The 16,952-nt window shown below is 37.1% G+C and overlaps 1 protein-coding gene across 2 annotated transcripts in view; it reads left to right on the forward strand.

The window, feature by feature from the left end:
* RELN (reelin) overlaps positions 1–16,952 on the forward strand; it is a 494,116-nt gene that overhangs the window by 277,641 nt on the left and 199,523 nt on the right. For both annotated transcript variants that reach the window (XM_057732969.1, XM_057732970.1), the window contains exons 9-10: positions 8,946–9,042; positions 11,573–11,813. In XM_057732969.1, coding sequence (XP_057588952.1) covers positions 8,946–9,042; positions 11,573–11,813 — 338 coding nt within the window. The remainder of the gene's footprint in view (positions 1–8,945; positions 9,043–11,572; positions 11,814–16,952) is intronic.

Below are 16,952 nucleotides of genomic sequence, written 5' to 3' on the forward strand. Positions count from 1 at the left end.
CTAACAGTTCTCAGGTCAGAGAACGAATGTGCCTCCCCTCTAGCTTTCCCAGAAGAGTAACAGTCTCTATGCTGGTGGACAGAGGCTATAAATCACCTCCATCTCCTTATCCTGCTGAAAAGAAATGCTACAAAAGAGCCGGTAATAATAACAATAATAATAATGGTATCATTGCATTTCCAGACTCTCTTCCTAGAGTTTAACTGACAAGTGCTTCCTAAATTGCATTCATTCATTCATTCGTTCGTTCGTTCATTCAAGAACTATTCACCGAGCTCCTCTTCTACGTGGAGTAGCTCTCAAGGCACTGGGGAGACAGAATTCCCATAACAAAATCTTTGCCCTGGTAGGGCTGACATGCTGATGAATATCAAACAGATGAATGGCAGGGAGTAATGAATGCAATGAAGTAAATGAATCAGGGGTCAGCAAATGAGGGGTAGCATTTTGTTGGAGGTGGCCAGGGAATGGCCACTGAGGATGTAACCATCGATCAGAGGCTTGAATTGTGTCAGAGAGGTAGCCTGGCAGACGGGGCAGCCAACATAAGAGCCATGTGGACTGCTAACGGATCACCACACACGTTATGTAAATGTCAGTTCTAAATGATATTTTACTTCTTAAGTGGTAAAGGCTATTCAAAGGGTACACATTTTTTCCTGAATGATAGCCGAAGTCAAGAGAAGTGGAACTGAATCACGAGAAAATAACTAGGCTATTGAGTTCACATGTACCTCAGAAATAAGAAATATTTTAAATAATTGGTTGATTGATTGATTGCTAGATTGATCATCTTGGCCTGACTCCCTATAACAAAAGTGGAAAGTTACTTATCTATTGTTTTCTAAATTGTATTAGGGATGGTACTATTGAAATAGAGCCGGGGGGTAAAAGTTGATACCAATTTTAGTTGCAATTTTAAATTGAATAAAATGGTTCAAAGATCAAACAGATTACAAAAAATATTTCTTAGAATCATAGTGATGAGTCTCTCTAACAGTGAAAGGACGCAACCTGTTAGAAATAAGTTTTGCCATTCTTCTTATTTCTTTATTTTTAAATAACAAGTACTATGCACTTTTTTACACTTCTAAATATTAATTGTTTCCTTATGGTAAAATGATTATTTCAGAAACAGATTTACAAGCTATTATGGAATTCATTATTTAGGATACACTTATCTTAAATGTAATCCTGATTGTAATATTATATCAGGTTAATGCTTTCCACATAATTAAAATTTTCTGAGTTGGGAAATATTAGGATATTGCTTCTTTGGAATACAACTATTCTTTAAAATCTCTTTTAAATGCCTTTCTGTAGATTTTTAAAGCAAATAACAACAAAAAATTCTTTACGATACCTTTTGTGTTTGTTTTGAGCTCCCAATTAGGAGGTTGTCACAGCGATCTGGTTGAGAGATGGTCTAAGGAGGTGGTGGTGAAGGTAAAAATAAAGGCATATATTCAATAAATATGCAGGAGGAGGGTCCGCAGGTTTGGGTGACTGGCTATGGGGGCAAGGAAAGGAGAGGAACGGGCAGGAGCCCGCAGAGAACGTGATGCCCAGGGAAACCTGATATTGAGGCTAGAGTGATTCAGTCCCTTAGGTTTTACCAAAATCAGGGCCATAATGGCTCAAGTCAGGAGCCTGGGTAGAAGTAGAAGCACAAAAGCCTGTCCCAACATGTTCTGATCATGTGAAAATGAAGCACTGTTTGTTTGTTTGTTTTTAAAAGTGTGCTTTGTACACCAGGAGTATAGTGAAGTGGTTGAAGGCATGGGTTCTGGGTCTGCCCAATTCTGAATCCCGTTTGGGTCTTAAGTAAATTGCTTAACCTCTCTTTGCCTCAGTTTCCTCAGCTGTAAAGTGGACATGCACAGAGTAGTACCTATCTGCTCACAGCAACCATAATTATTCTCTTGAGTTACTAGAATTTTTTTTCTTTGTGGATGCTATTAAAACTTTGATCAGATTTTCTGTTTTCTTTGGGTGCTAGGAACTGCAAATTCAAATTTCCACTCTAGCAATTGTAAAGACCTTATAAAGTATATCTCCTTATGCTGATTTGTCTTGCTGTCCTATTCCCAAAGGGGCTTCTTTTTCTTATGAAGCAGACGCCTTTCTTCCCCTCTAACACATTTACCAATGATGCTAACAAACAGGTAGATAACTCATTTGGGTCTCAGTTTTCATCTCCATGTAAACTTAATAGCATTTCCATTAAAGAGCTGGGAAATAGCCCCAGATGAAAGAATCTACAAGGGGGAAAATGTGCCATAAGTTCTTTGATAAGTAGTAGTTCAACTTAATACTTAGCCCACGAATAAATATTTGCTCCTTTTTCTGGGATAAATGAATTTATGAAATGAAACAAAAATACTGAATCATACCTGAAATCTCTTAGTGTGGGCCAAGATTTGTTTTCTAGGCACTTTTTATGCGTTAATGCCTTAATCTTCACAACACATCTGCAAAGAAATTGCTATTATTATTCACATTTGACAAATGTAGAAACTGGACACACAGAATATAAGTGACTCGCCCAAAGTCACACAGCTAACAAGTGTCAAAGCCCAGGTTGCAAACCTGGCAGACCTGCCCCCACCATTCACTTTCCTAACCCTACATGTACTTTCTCTCTGGAAGATAACGTATATCAGAGGGAATTTCACTCTAAAAAATGAAGTTAAAAAATTATATAGAATTATCAGTAATATTAACAAGCATTGGATTTACCATGTAGAATTCCTTCATATGAGAAAAATTAAATAAGATCTATTTAAGGCTATCTGATAGTAAGGTTATATGATGATAAGATGTACCTATCATCAAAGATTTTATAACATTACAATTTAGAGTAATATTTTTCTATAAGGTTACAACTTTATTAGGTTCCTTCCTAGACATAAAAGTGGGTTTTCTCCCTTAGAACAGTTTGTTAATCTAGTTAAATATTCAAACAGAAACAAAATAAATCAACTTGAAAAGACAAGATAGTGTCTTACAATTAAGAAGATATTACATTCGAGAAACTTTTTTTTTAATGCAGTAGAAAATGGTTCCTGATGGAGAGGTCAGAACATGTACCTTGGGGATGATATTCTGTGTGGTTTATGAGTACTTTGTATGACTTTGCAAATTGCTTATTTTTAATTATGTTGGACCATCATAACAAGAGTTTACTAACAAGTAAAATAATTCATCTTGCTATCATTATTTCACATTACTTTATCTGGCTGATAAAAATGTACCATAATTACTCATGTAATCTGTCTCTGATATTTTTATTCTAAAAGCAGACTGGATTATGTAACCATCTAAAGCATCTTAGGGCAGTTTCTAGTTAACGTGGGGGAATTATTGCCCTGTTGACTATACAACAGTACCAAAATTAATCTGTGGTAGGGATACATACAGTGCAGATACTCTAAAGCACGGCTCTCAGATGTCTTTTCACTTTGACCCAATTCAGGCAAATCAAAAGTCCTTAAGTCCCATCTCTCTATGGTTATAGTTTCCCTTTCTAGTATAAATATAATGCAGTAAAAACAAAGAAGTGGAGATTTTAAAATAAGCACATTACAGCAAACTTATTCATGATCCAGCCAGAGTTTATTGAGCTTCTATTGTGCACCAGGCACTGTTCTGGGTACTAAGGACCCAAGTAGTAAACAAGACAGATGCGGTTCCTGCATTGATGGAGCTTGCATTCTAACAGGAGATGGGCAGTGAGCAAGTAAACAAGTAAATAAACAAGGTAAATTTAGATTCTGATCAGTACTATGAATAACATAAAACAGAGTGATAAGATGGAGGATGACTGGACATTGGGGATGGAGTTCTTTAAATTGAATGCTCAGGAAAGGCTTCTTTGAGGAGGTGACGTTTGCACAGAACCCCAAGAGAGAAGAGGGACCCAGCCAAGGGGTGGTCTGTGGGGAAAGATGTGAATGGAATGAGGAGAGAATAGAGTATGAGGAAATTGACCTAATCATTGTAGTTGCAGGCAGAGAGAAGGGGCACAGAAGCCCTGAGATGACGTGTCCAGCGAGGAGAAAGTCCAGAGTGACTGGAACACAGTAAATGAGAAGAGTGGTACAAGGGAAGCTCTGAGTCATGGAGGATTTTGTGTGTCACAGTGCGGAGCTCAATCTTCCTAGTGGGCTGAGAAGCCTTGAGAGGATTTTAAACCAGGAGTGGTATGATTGCTAAAATATTTTAAGACTCCTCTGTTTTTGAAAGACCTCTAACTGCTGTGTAGAGAATGGATTACCGGAGGATAAAAAAGGAAACAAGAAAACCACCAAGACATGATCCTGACTTGACTAAGGTGGTAACAGTAGAGAGGCATAGAAGCTGAACAACATTTTGGAGTCTGGACTCCCCGGCTGATGGGTTGGAAGTGGGAAGTGAAGCAAAAGGAGAATCAAAGGTGACACCTAGTGTTTTGTTTGGTTGGTTGTTTGAGCATCTGGGGTGGTGTGATTTGAAATGAAAAGGATGTACTGGATAATTGGGGGATGGAAAACCCAATACTTCTAATTTTGACTAAATGAATCTGAGATGTCCATTAGAGATGGTAAGTAGCTGTTGGATCTATAAGTGTGGATCTCATGGGAAATATAACCCTGGGTACTATCTGTTATAGATATTATCCAAAGCTTCAAAGTAAAAAGGGGCAGTGTAGATAAAAGAAGAGAAAACCACCAAAACAATTTGAGATTAATAAGGAGACTGAGTGGCAGCAGCCAGTGAAGCAGGAGGAAAATGAAGAAGGTGGTGGAAGATGTATAGAAGAGAGTGTCCAAGAAAGAGGGAGGGGTGCACTGTGACAAATGCTGCCAAGAAGCCGAGTAACCTGAATGTGGGGAAATGATCTGCTGATTTGGCTCCCCAGCCACTAACCAAGAGCAGTTTCAGGGTAGTGCTTGAGCATAAAAGCCTCAGTGGAGGAGGGGAAAGGGAGTAGGAGAATATGAAGAAGTGGAGGCAATCACTGGACAAGCCTTTTGAGAAGTTTTGCTATAAAGGGAAACAAAAATAGTATTGGAAGGAGTAGAAGGTAGGGATGTGACATCAAAAACATATTTTTAAGATGGGAGATGCTCTGTATGTTTCTATGATGTTTGTATGACAATAGGAATGATCCAGGAAACTCATTGGCAGAAATTGGCCATACAAGAGAAAGAGAGAGGAAATCTTAAAGAACAAGAGAGGATGGGATCTAGACCACATGAGAAGGTTCACCATTGGTTAGAACAGAAGCACTTCATCCACTCTCACAGGAGGAAGGCAGAAAACACTGGTTCAGTGGTTGAAAAGATGAGGGCATTACTGTCTGGGTCTCTGTTTTTCTTAGCTATATGTGGTGCATTGTTAACCTAATAAGAATGAACTTAGACATATGGTTTATATGTTAAAATCCTCGAAATTTAAAGAATAACCCAGTATTTTTATACATAATTTGATAATACAGAACAAATTATTAAAATAGTACAAATTTAGGACATGATCAATGAGAGGTGGTTTTGTTGCAAGACAGTTTCAATGCATTATGTAGATATCTGCTTTAGCAGAGGAGTGGAAATGACTTGTAGTTATATTGCAGTGCATATATGTCTTAAGCCTTAGGACAAACTGTAAGCCAATAATAGGCCAGAAATGTTGCTGAAAAAAGTATGCATCGTTATGTACTATGGGGTTGACTAAATAGCCAATAATAGTGTAAATGGCAGTTACAGTAAATAAACATAGGTTTATCTTTATCATTTATCAATTTATTTGTCAATTCTAAATCAAGAATTGGCAACCAAGACCAACTGGAAACAACACTCATGAAGTATCTTTAACACAAAGTATCCCGTCCTCCTCCAAACTGGGGATATTGCAGTAATCCTGGTGTGTATAGCTCTGCACGGGAGCCAGATTTCCTAGACTGTTGGATTGGGGTCCTCAATAAGTTCTAGAAGTTGACCAATTTTATTTATGACTGCCAAACTTTAGGAACCCTTAATCAATTTGTAGACTACTTGTATCCTTGATATGGGTAAAAGTAATTCCACAATGTATGGAATTTCCTCATTTGCTGGTAAGAACCAAAGAAAGGATTTGAATTTTTAGACACATTTAAGTCCATCAATGGTTCTCAGACCATACGTTTATAACCATGGTTCTAAATTATCTTCCCTTCTTCAGCAATTTTTAAAATCCTTGCAAAATTGCTACTTTTGAGTGCAGGGTTGTAATTGCATTGGAAGTGATCTGAAGAAGAGAAAATGGGCCTGCAAATGAGAGAATAGTTTGCATTTTTCATTTGGGATTGTCTTTCCTTTCTGGTTTTAAATATCAGCTTTGGGAATTAAAGGTCTTTGATTGAAGAGGGGAAAGAAGAGTACCTGTTGCAGGTGGCACCTGCTATTAATGTCTCCTCACTGCATCAGAGGTGCTTTGAGGTATGTGATAGCTCTGCACCACCACATCTGGGAGCAGGGAGTTGGGAGTGGTGTTAACCACCTGGGCACTCGGACATTAATTAACTCTTTCCTCCCCTCATTGCAGACAGAGTCAAGCAACCATTGTCAATCTGGACAAGCACAAATCTTACTCTGCTGACCAAAGTCTGTGTGACAGTGGGGCTGCAATTCAGAAGGGCTTACCTGAAGAAGAAATTCACCCAGTCTATGTGGAATAGCTATATTTGGAGTGGGAGTGGAGAATCATTTATTCATTGGCTTGGCACCATTTGGGATGGTAGTTTGATGAGAGTGGCCCCAGAGGGAGGCAGATATCCAGAGCCGATTGGTTCTCTTGGGTGGCACTTATTCCAGAAGGAGAAGTTCCCTTGGCATGGGCAGTGCCTCTCCTCTGGCTGTCCATTCATACTCGATACCCCAGTCCTCGGCTCCTAGTTGTCCACTCCTTTATTGGAGTCCCTTTGGCTTTTGAGCCATCTTTTTACATGGGAAAAGATAACCCTGGGCTAGTTGTTTTCCAGGGTACACATTTGGTCTCTAGAAACTATGCACCTTTGTGTCACTGGGGCTGGAAGTACTGCTTTATCCTGAAGGTTATAAGCAGGAAGGTAACAAGATTCAGTTCACTGTGGGAAGAGCACTGGCTGTTGCCCAGAGCACCCAGTGTGGCTGGGTGAGGACATGTGAGGCTGGAGACCCAACTAATCACTATTGCAAAGTTCTAACAAGAGCTACTGAGAGTCCATTGACAATAGTGAGGAGGAGAGGGGTTCAGAAGATATTAATAGTTTAGATACAAAAGAATTTAGTGCCCAAGTAAGGAAAAGTGAGTCACCTGCCAGGTACCTTTTTGTTTTATGGGTGCATAGTAAACTTATTCTCACAACAAGTGAGATGGTAACATAAGAAAATAGACAGAAGAGGGGTCATGTTGGTCATCAAGGTCATATTTGGACACATTTTTATTTACATGTTTGTCAGCTTTCCTTCTCTTTTTGCAATTTGTAAACAGTTTGCACAGAATTGCTTCTGTAAGGAACATTTTTGGTTATCATTTGTTCTGTCCTTTCCTTTTTGGGTATTCACCTTATGCATTTGCTTTTAAGTACTTGTGGTGTATAAAACATAAAGGAAGCACATAAATACCACTCACATTCTTTAGGCTAGTTTGAACTGTCTTTTGAAAAAACAGATCGTCTGCCAGACCTCATACTTGTTTGTGTTGAAGTTGGTCTTATATAATCCTGGCTGTTTCCATTTCCAGCCCCACAGTTTGATATTTATTTTAAGCAGCTGCTTAAGAAAGGTAGAACTTAGCAATGATCAAATGGCATAAAGTAGATTTTTGTTTGAGCTCAGGGTTGCTGTGTAGCTTTCCTTTCAATAGCCTTTTTTCCATGCTTTTTCATCTACATTTTAGCTGTGTGAATAAATCTAGGAAAACTGCTGTTTGGCCTTTTTAGCACACTGCCAGCTTTGGCGATTGCAAACTAACTGGTGTTGTACTAAACACCACTGAAATAAAATAAATGAGTCTGATTAAAGCTTGAAACTCCTGAGTACTACAAATGTAAAAACCGTCAACAGATGCCATTTGCTGAAACCAAGGCTCCTCTAGCAGATGGGTGAAAGTTAAACATGAATTGTGCTATTTCTTTTTCTTTTGATTCATTTGTTTTTACCATAGTATATAAAACCCTGCTACAGAGTTACAATAAACTTCTGGCTTATGTTTCATGGCTGTTTTGGGGATCTAAGAAGATCTTTGAAATTACAGTCAAACTGTGCTTTATTATATGAATTCACTGAATGTGTAAAAACAAATTCTTATGACAGTTTTAAAACTTTCTTTGATATAGTCATATCTCTAATGTTGAAAATAATCATGAAAAACAATGACCAGATATCCACAATAGGATGTATGTCTCTCTTTTAAATCTTTATTTAGTATCAATTAATATTGATAATATCAATCATATCTCGAATAGTTCTCATCATTTAGTACTTGAATTTACAGTATTTGAGTTTCTCACATACTGCCTCATCATTTAAATAACACACACAGAAGAAGAATGCTATTTTTATTCTTCATACAATTGAATGATATATACCATTTAATGCAATCAGTATTGATATTAACTTGCAAGAACCATAAAAATGGCACTATTAATCATTCTATAATATTTAGTTATTTATTGGCATAGAACTGAGTGCTTATATTGTAATTTAATTTAGAAGTTCATGTTTCTCTAAAGAGACCTGCAGTTTACCTTTTTCCTAACTCTTAAAATTATTTATCAAATAATACTTATCAGAACAGATCACAAGAAATTTTAACATCAAAGAATAGGGAAATGGTCAGATAGCTATCTAAGTGGTTAGAAAATTATCTAGAGTGTTTATTAGGAAGGATACTATGTAATTACACTGTTTTTTAACTTTGAAATTTGTTGTTATTGCTATTTACAGGTTCAGGTTCATGTCGCTTTAGTTATTCGGACCCTTGCATCATCGTGTCATATGCCAAGAATAACACTGCGGACTGGATTCAGCTTGAGAAAATCAGGTTTGTTATCATTTAAAGTATCTTCATAAGTTTTGGTGTAGGTGAATTTCTGCTTTCCTTTTTACCTTCATTCCACCACTGGCTTCGTTTCTCGTGGTTAGAAAGACTCTGATTGTTCATTATGTTGAATTATATGGATTACATGCTGTGCTTGAAGAAGGTATTGTTAAAAGTGTTATTTTCCCATTCAGTACTTCCCCGTCAGTATAACAAACTATTTTTTTTTGGTAACAGTACATTTGCGATAGTAACCTTACTAATGGAATCCTCCACAAAATAACCTCACCACCCAGCTGTCTAGGTGTCCTGGCTGTGGCTTGGTTTATAGGCCAAGGAATATATCAGATGACCACCTAAATTCCATCCAGTCTGTGATGGTAATGAGTTAATAGCCTTTTGGATCTAATCTCTAGTTCTGTCATTTTCCTTCTAACTTCCCTAAGGCCAGTTCTAAAATTCTGTGATCATAATTGTGATGCGACTTGTAATCATTTATTACATTTTCTTTATTAAAAAAAATCCCTTCATAAGAAAATGAAGTTGGATGCTTAAAGAGGGAGACGCTCATTCAGGTTGAAAGTATTGTATTAAATTTAGCAAAACTCAAACTATGTTAACTATTTATGTGTAATTTAAATCGTAAGATAAAATTCAAAATGCGTGCTAATTTCAGGTATGGTGAGATATTTAAAGGAAAAAAAAACCTTGACATTTTATTAAGTGGTTAATCTGATCAGTTTAGTTCTTAAATTAGTATGACTCAAGCAGAACATTTTGCTTCAGTTCTGTAGCAGTCTTCTTTTTTCTCATTCTGTTTTCCTTACCATATTTCCATTTTAAAAGAATTGTGATTTATTTGGGGGAGAAGAATAAATATTAGGTTCTTAGTTTTTAATATTAAACCAGTCTGTCCAAAGTTTCTAGTAGTACTTCAAATAAAAATTAAAGTCTCACAAGTTCAAGCTCAGTTCTAACCAAAAACTGAGAAAAGTGATTCTAACTCATGGATTTTAATAGATTGTCTCCCTCTGTGGCAGGATAAAATATTATTTATAGACACTTGGTACAAACCAAGCTCTGACATGCTGTGCCAATTGCCAATTTTATAACAGAGCATTTTGCTATTCCTTCTAATTTCTAGTAGTTATTATGAAAATGCACTCATATTAAATACTGATTTATATAAATGGCTTTAAGCAAAGCAGCATAAGTAGTGGAAGTTTTATTCATGCCTCCATTTTTTCTCTAATAGTTATATATCATAGTTTAGATAAATTGCAGTACATATTTCTTGCTGAAAAACAGCTACATGCTTTTGATATGACAAATAGTGAGTATACACATTTAATTACAAGATATAAAGATCACATTCAGCTGATTCCATTTATTTTTCACTAAATAAGACTTTCAGTTTTAGGCTCTGCACCAAACTATCATACTCATTAATGCAAATCTACCATTAGTGATCAGAATAGACATATTTTCAATCAGTTCCTAAAACTAAAATATATTATCTTCATCCATTTAAATTCTTTTCGAAGTTAAAAACATAGTCATCATTAAATATTTTAAAGGAAAGGGGAATTGATTATCCCCAAAGGTAAGGTACACCATTCATAACCCACACTGACAATTCTGTGGATTTATATGTGCTTCATTGGTGAGTGAAAAATATGGCTTTTCTCTAGTCCTTTCAAAACTGATTTACAGTAACCCCTGGGTACTACTAGTTTGCATTTTAGTACCACTTTTAATCTTGGCTAAAGCCATCATTTTTACTGTAGGAGGTTTCTACTTTGGTAGAATAAAATGTTTAATAAAAATACTTTATTATATAGCAAAAGGACCTAGATCCCAACAGATGTAATATAAAAATCATGTTATATTATGTCATGTTTTTAAAGACTGGTCTGCATGGAATTACAAAGAATTCTAAATGAGAACATTTAATTCTCATGGCAAATCTCACATTTTCAAAACAAAAATGAATCTGGTTACTAGAAATAAAATAACTATTACGTAAAGACATTATAAAACATATAACATACAGTGATCTCTAATAGATGCAAAATTTCAAAGTAAGAATTAAAATTAAAATTTTATAATTTTTCTCCTTTTTTTCTTCTCAGTATCATAAAGTATATGATTTTAAATTGAGTGTCTACCATGCACAAAAAACTGTGTTGAATACACGTTGCTTTTTTACAGGAGCCGAGGCAATTGTGTACCATTTTCTCTTCAATTATCCCTTTACTGGCTTACCTGAATATACTTACTGCCTGCCTTGTGTTAAAAGTAAAGCTCCTTAAGACATTTAATATTTAAACTCTCATCACTCAATACGAACATCTTAATAATCAGTAATGTATTAAAAGGTTTGGGGGTATGGGATTATAAGTATTTAATCTGTAATGTGTACAATATTTTAAAGATAAAAAAACAGTCGTAATTAAGAAAAGAAATGAATCTATTAGAAAAGTAAAGTGGACACTGTTGAACTTTATTGTGGCACCAATTCTCATCTCTCCAGAGCCCCTTCCAACGTGAGCACAATCATCCACATCCTCTACCTTCCTGAAAACGCCAAAGGGGAGAACGTGCAGTTTCAGTGGAAGCAGGAAAATCTCCGTGTAGGTGAAGTGTATGAAGCCTGCTGGGCCTTAGATAACATCTTGGTCATCAACTCAGCTCACAGACAAGTCGTTTTAGAAGATAATCTGGATCCAGTAGACACGGGCAACTGGCTTTTCTTCCCAGGAGCTACAGTGAAGGTTTGACCTCTCTTTTGTTCCTTCTCCTCTCCTCTAAAACCTAAAGCTCAGTAAACCAAATTGTACAAAGATAATTGTTTTACTAAAACCACTATTAAAAGAATAGATAATGTTACTTTACCCTCCCCTGTAAGTATGGAAAATCATTCCTTTATTCATCTCTTTAACAAGTATTTATGAGAACCCATGGTGCCATGTACTGGGCTGAACCTAGAGAATATAACCACAAAAAGGCAGATATGTCTCTTCCCTTCACTGGCTGTTGGTTTAGTGGGAGAGTTAGACATGTCACCATGCATGTGCAAAACAGCATAATTGTTGATTTGCTGGGAAAGTTTAGAGTGCTGTGGAAATACAACATACAGTACCAAATTGAGGGTTTAAGAAGTCTATCCAAGACAATAGGGATCCAAGCAGAGACTGAAGGGTAATTTCAAATTGGCCAGTTGGGAGGAATAGTGTTTCTAGAATCATAAAACACGTACATAAAGTCTGGAAGGTGATAGCACAAAGCAGAGGCCTTGGGCAATGTTCCAAATAGCTGTCTAACAGATTTTGAGTTGAGACTTGTGATGAAGTCTGAAGATATGACCTTAAAAGTCTTGAAAGCTGCTGTAGTGTTTGAACTTCATCCTGAAGTTTATAGGGAGTCATTGAAGTGCTCTGACTAAGAGTCAGATAATTAGATCTGAGTTTTGAAATATCCCTTTGAGGATAAAGGATGCAATGGAAGGGAAAGAGTGCAAATAGGAGGCTGCAATCCGTAGTCTGGGAGATCGCGTTGACCAGAGTTAGGGGAGAGATGATGGGAAAATGTGGGTGGATTCAGAGATTTTTTAGGAGGAAATGGAGAAGATTGGGGACTGATTGAGATGATGATGGAGTGGGAGGTGTCAAGGACAAGATTTGGGAATCATTTCAACAGCGATGCCATTCATTGAAACAGAAGCAGGAAGAGGAACAGAATTACAGGAGTTGAATTCACCTTGGACATGTTGATTTTGATAATCCTAGGGACAGGCAAGAAGACACATCTAGTGGGAGGTTAGATGTGTGGATCAGAAACTCAGAGGAAGATCCAAAATTGGCAGTTATCAACCTTTGGAATGAGAATTGAAATCATGGGCTTGCCTGCCCACAGAGTGTATGGAGTAAGAAACTGCACCTAGGCAATGTTTAGAAATACCATTAGACCCTCAACTGGACTCTCTCAAGTTTCCAGTACATAAAAATAAAACACAGATGCAGATTGGAGAATTTTTTAAAATGTGACTCACTCAATGTACAAAAAAAAATCCTGTGCTACGTGGGGTGAGGTCATAGGAGGAGTCACACGCAGAATAAAAAGATCTAAGATGCTCATCTCCTTTTAATAATTTATTTAAATTCTAGAAACATGGTTCAAAATTGTTCCAAATTATTTAGAAAACCTTCACCTTTTTAGAAAACTCCCCTGACACAGTAACTTGTTGCTTAACAAATCAAACTCTAGACGTTTTAGGTTGATGAGATTACACCAATTGACTCGCATTAGGAACAGGCATCATCTCTGCTGAACATGAGAATACACCCAGTAAACCTTATGGAAATTTGTTCTGACGAAGACTCTAAAACTGGTTCCTTTAAAGAGAGTCCATGGATGCCTTTCGTATGGCTCTGGAAAAGAACCTTTGTAAGGATATCCCATGCCGTATCCCAATACTGCTTGATTAAGAAAAGGATTCTGTTGTTACTGTTCAGCATTGGCAAGAAGATGTGTAAACCCAGGAAACACATGAAGACCTCAGGGCCTGGGATTCACATCCTCTTCCCATGATGATCATTTGGTGATTATTTGGTCTCAGTTCCCTTCACTATATAAATGTACTTTTTATGCCTTGTTTTATCAGTCACCATTATACTAATCTAATTAGCTTTTTGGTTTCTTTATGCATTGTGCTTTGGTACTGCCCATGATAGAAATGCATGCAGTGTGGTTTTGCTTCATAGTAATGGTTAATTAAATGACAGCTTTGCATGGGGTATCCTTTTGCTTTGTGGTCTCTCATCCTGCTCGTAAGCTTACTAATCACACATTTGAAACTTGACTAGTTACCTGTGCCTACTAAGAAAAAAATCATTGTCGTAATTATTCATACCAGGGTCTTTGGCTATTACATAGAAAATTTTCTCTGATGTTTCTTTTTAAAATTTCAAGCAAGTGCAGTGATAAAATCTAAGACTTTGTCATTTTAACTCATTTGCATAACCAATCTTTGCTTTTTGGCTCAAACATCCAAGCATGAAAAAAATTGCTTTTGCCAAGTGATTTTGAGTTCTAGAAATAAAAATTGTTTATTTAAACTGTATGTTAATTTCTCCATCAAATGTCATTCCTTTACTGGGTGGCCTCTGACATGATAACCAAATACAACCAATTAGAAAGCATATCTCAATGTTCCTATTGGTCATAGAACATGTTTTAAACATTGCTTTATTTTGGACTTTTTAGTTTTGAGGGTAATGTTTGTTTGTTCAACCTATATGCTATCTTTTCTGTATTCATTCAAAGTCTCTAAGATGTTTACATCTTAAGTAAATCAATGATTGAGTCTAACAGCAATTAAGAAAGTATGCTTCATTACAAAGTAGAGTTAATTCAAGGAAAAATGTCCAAGAACAGATAGGATACTCTAAGTGATAACAGCTACTTTTTATTATTCACTTGTTATTCTAGGGTCTTACAGAATTAAATATATGTATACACACATAGGATTATATATATGTATATAAATAATATATATAATATATATTACATATATAATCTCATATAATTGATATTTATGCACCTATAAAAAGGTGCTCTGTTAGCCCCATTTACAGATGTGGAAAGTGGACATGGAGGTGTTGAGTAACTTGTCCAGAATGCTCCTCTTACCACTGGCAGAGCCAGGATTCAAATACAGGAATCTGACTTCAGAACTCTTGCTCACAGTTGCCATATAACTTTGCTCTTACAAGTAGTAAATATAAACTGACATGCTCCCTACTGGTCCTGTGTTCTTCCCAATTCGTTAATTTGTCTACCTATTTTCTTCCCCACTCTCTGGCTGTAGGCTAAAAGATTCTTCTTTTTCTCATATTTCTTGATCTTGCTCCAGCTTTATTCCTTTTGCACTATATATTCCTTCCTCTGGATGAATGATTTTGATACATTAGAATTTAATAAGTGCAAGCCAAGCACTGGTCGCCTCCTTCTATTCCACAGACAATGGCTGATTTTGTTTTCACAATCATAGTTACTGGCCCATCACTGCTGACCTAAAGTGAACTTAAGGAGATAGGAGTATTAAAATATTTTCATTATGGAGGTAGGAGGCATTTGCAGTAACCTATAGGGACGGTGAAATAGGGTGAGAACAGGGGGATGCTAAAGAAAGAGAAATCAAGTCTCATGGTAACAGACTTCCTGTGACGAGGATGATGGAGTCAAGGATCATACAAAGGGATGCCACTGTTAAAAAATGACACCTGGAACTACTATATGACCCAGTAATCCCACTACTGGGCATATACCCAGAGAAAACCATAATCCAAAAAGAAACATGTACTATAATGTTCATTGCAGCACTATTTACAATAGCCAAGACATGGAAGCAACCTAAATGCCCATCAACAGATGAATGGATATAGAAGATGTGGCACATATATACAATGGAATATTACTCAGCCATAAAAGGGAATGAAATAGAACTATATGTAATGAGGTGGATAGACCTAGAGACTGTCATACAGAGCAAAGTAAGCCAGAAATAGAAAAACAAATACCGTATGCTAACTCATATATATGGAATCTAAAAAAATGGTGCTGATGAACCCAGTGACAGGGCAAGAATAAAGATGCAGATGTAGAGAATGGACTTGAGGACACGGGGCTGGGGGTGGTGGGGCAAGGGGAAGCTGGGACGAAGTGAGAGAGTAGCATAGACATATATACACTAACAAGTGTAAAATAGATAGCTAGTGGGAAGTTGCTGTATAACAAAGGGAGATCAACTTGATCATGGGTGATGCCTTAGAGGGCCAGGACAGGGAGGGTGGGAGGGAGGCATGGGAGGGAGGGAATATGAGGATATATGTATAAATACAGCTGATTCACTTTGGTGTACCTCAAAAATTGGTACAATAGTGTAAAGCAATGATATTCCAATAAAGAGCTTAAAAAAAAGAAAATGACATCATCATTCCTTAACAGAAATTACATCATGCGCCTTCCATATGCAGGACCTTTGATAGCTTCCTGTGTAGGCCTAGAGGAGACAAGCCAAACTCTGCAGCATGTAATTCAAGGCCATTTCCAGTGTAGACCTGGCCTAACTTTTCATCCTCATCTCCTGTTCCCCTGTGCTCCAGCCTCACAAATACAACACAGAATTTCACACTCCCACGCCTTCAAACATGCTTCTCCACCTTTCTTTTTTCTATGCCTAGTCATTCCCCAGCATCCTTAAGGGCCCAGTTCAAATGTCATTGTCTGGGTGAAATTTTGCATAGTTGATGTCTGCCTCCTCTCTGTGCTGCTATAACCATGAGATTGAATAAGCAGGACTTGAGGATGGAGACTGACTACAAAAAACAGATTCATTTTTCTTCACTAGTGACTGTTCAGATTCACTCAGACAGCTTTTTAAATCTCTATCCTTTTTGCACAAAAACTAAGGCAGTTCCCAAGACTGCTGATAAACCAAAAAAGCAATCAATCACTTTAGTCCCCAGTCTCAGTTCAGTAACAAATACCCCATGGTTCACTGTAATAATGCAAACTCCAAGCCTCACCCATCGCTTCTGCTATCCTCCAGCTTAGGTCCACTGAGTCGGAACAGAGATAGAGGTCAGCTCCTTCTCCCTCCTCGCTAACTGCCATGAGTTGTAGCCTCTGAACTGGCCCGGGCTGGGTCAGGAGAAAGGAGAAGAAGCAAGAGGCAGATATTATTGTGAGCTGGAATTATTGATTCCTTGGTCTGGCAAGTGATGAAAGCTGGCTCTCTTGGATCTACCAAAAAGTTCTTTGGAAATGTCTCCATTTTTCACCAGAACTGGGGCTTTCTTACCTGTAGCTCCTCAATGTGTTATGTCTACTCTCACCCCTAATGACTGGGC

The sequence above is a fragment of the Hippopotamus amphibius genome, chromosome 4 (assembly GCF_030028045.1).
Source record: "Hippopotamus amphibius kiboko isolate mHipAmp2 chromosome 4, mHipAmp2.hap2, whole genome shotgun sequence".
Classification (NCBI taxonomy): Eukaryota; Metazoa; Chordata; class Mammalia; order Artiodactyla; family Hippopotamidae; genus Hippopotamus; species Hippopotamus amphibius.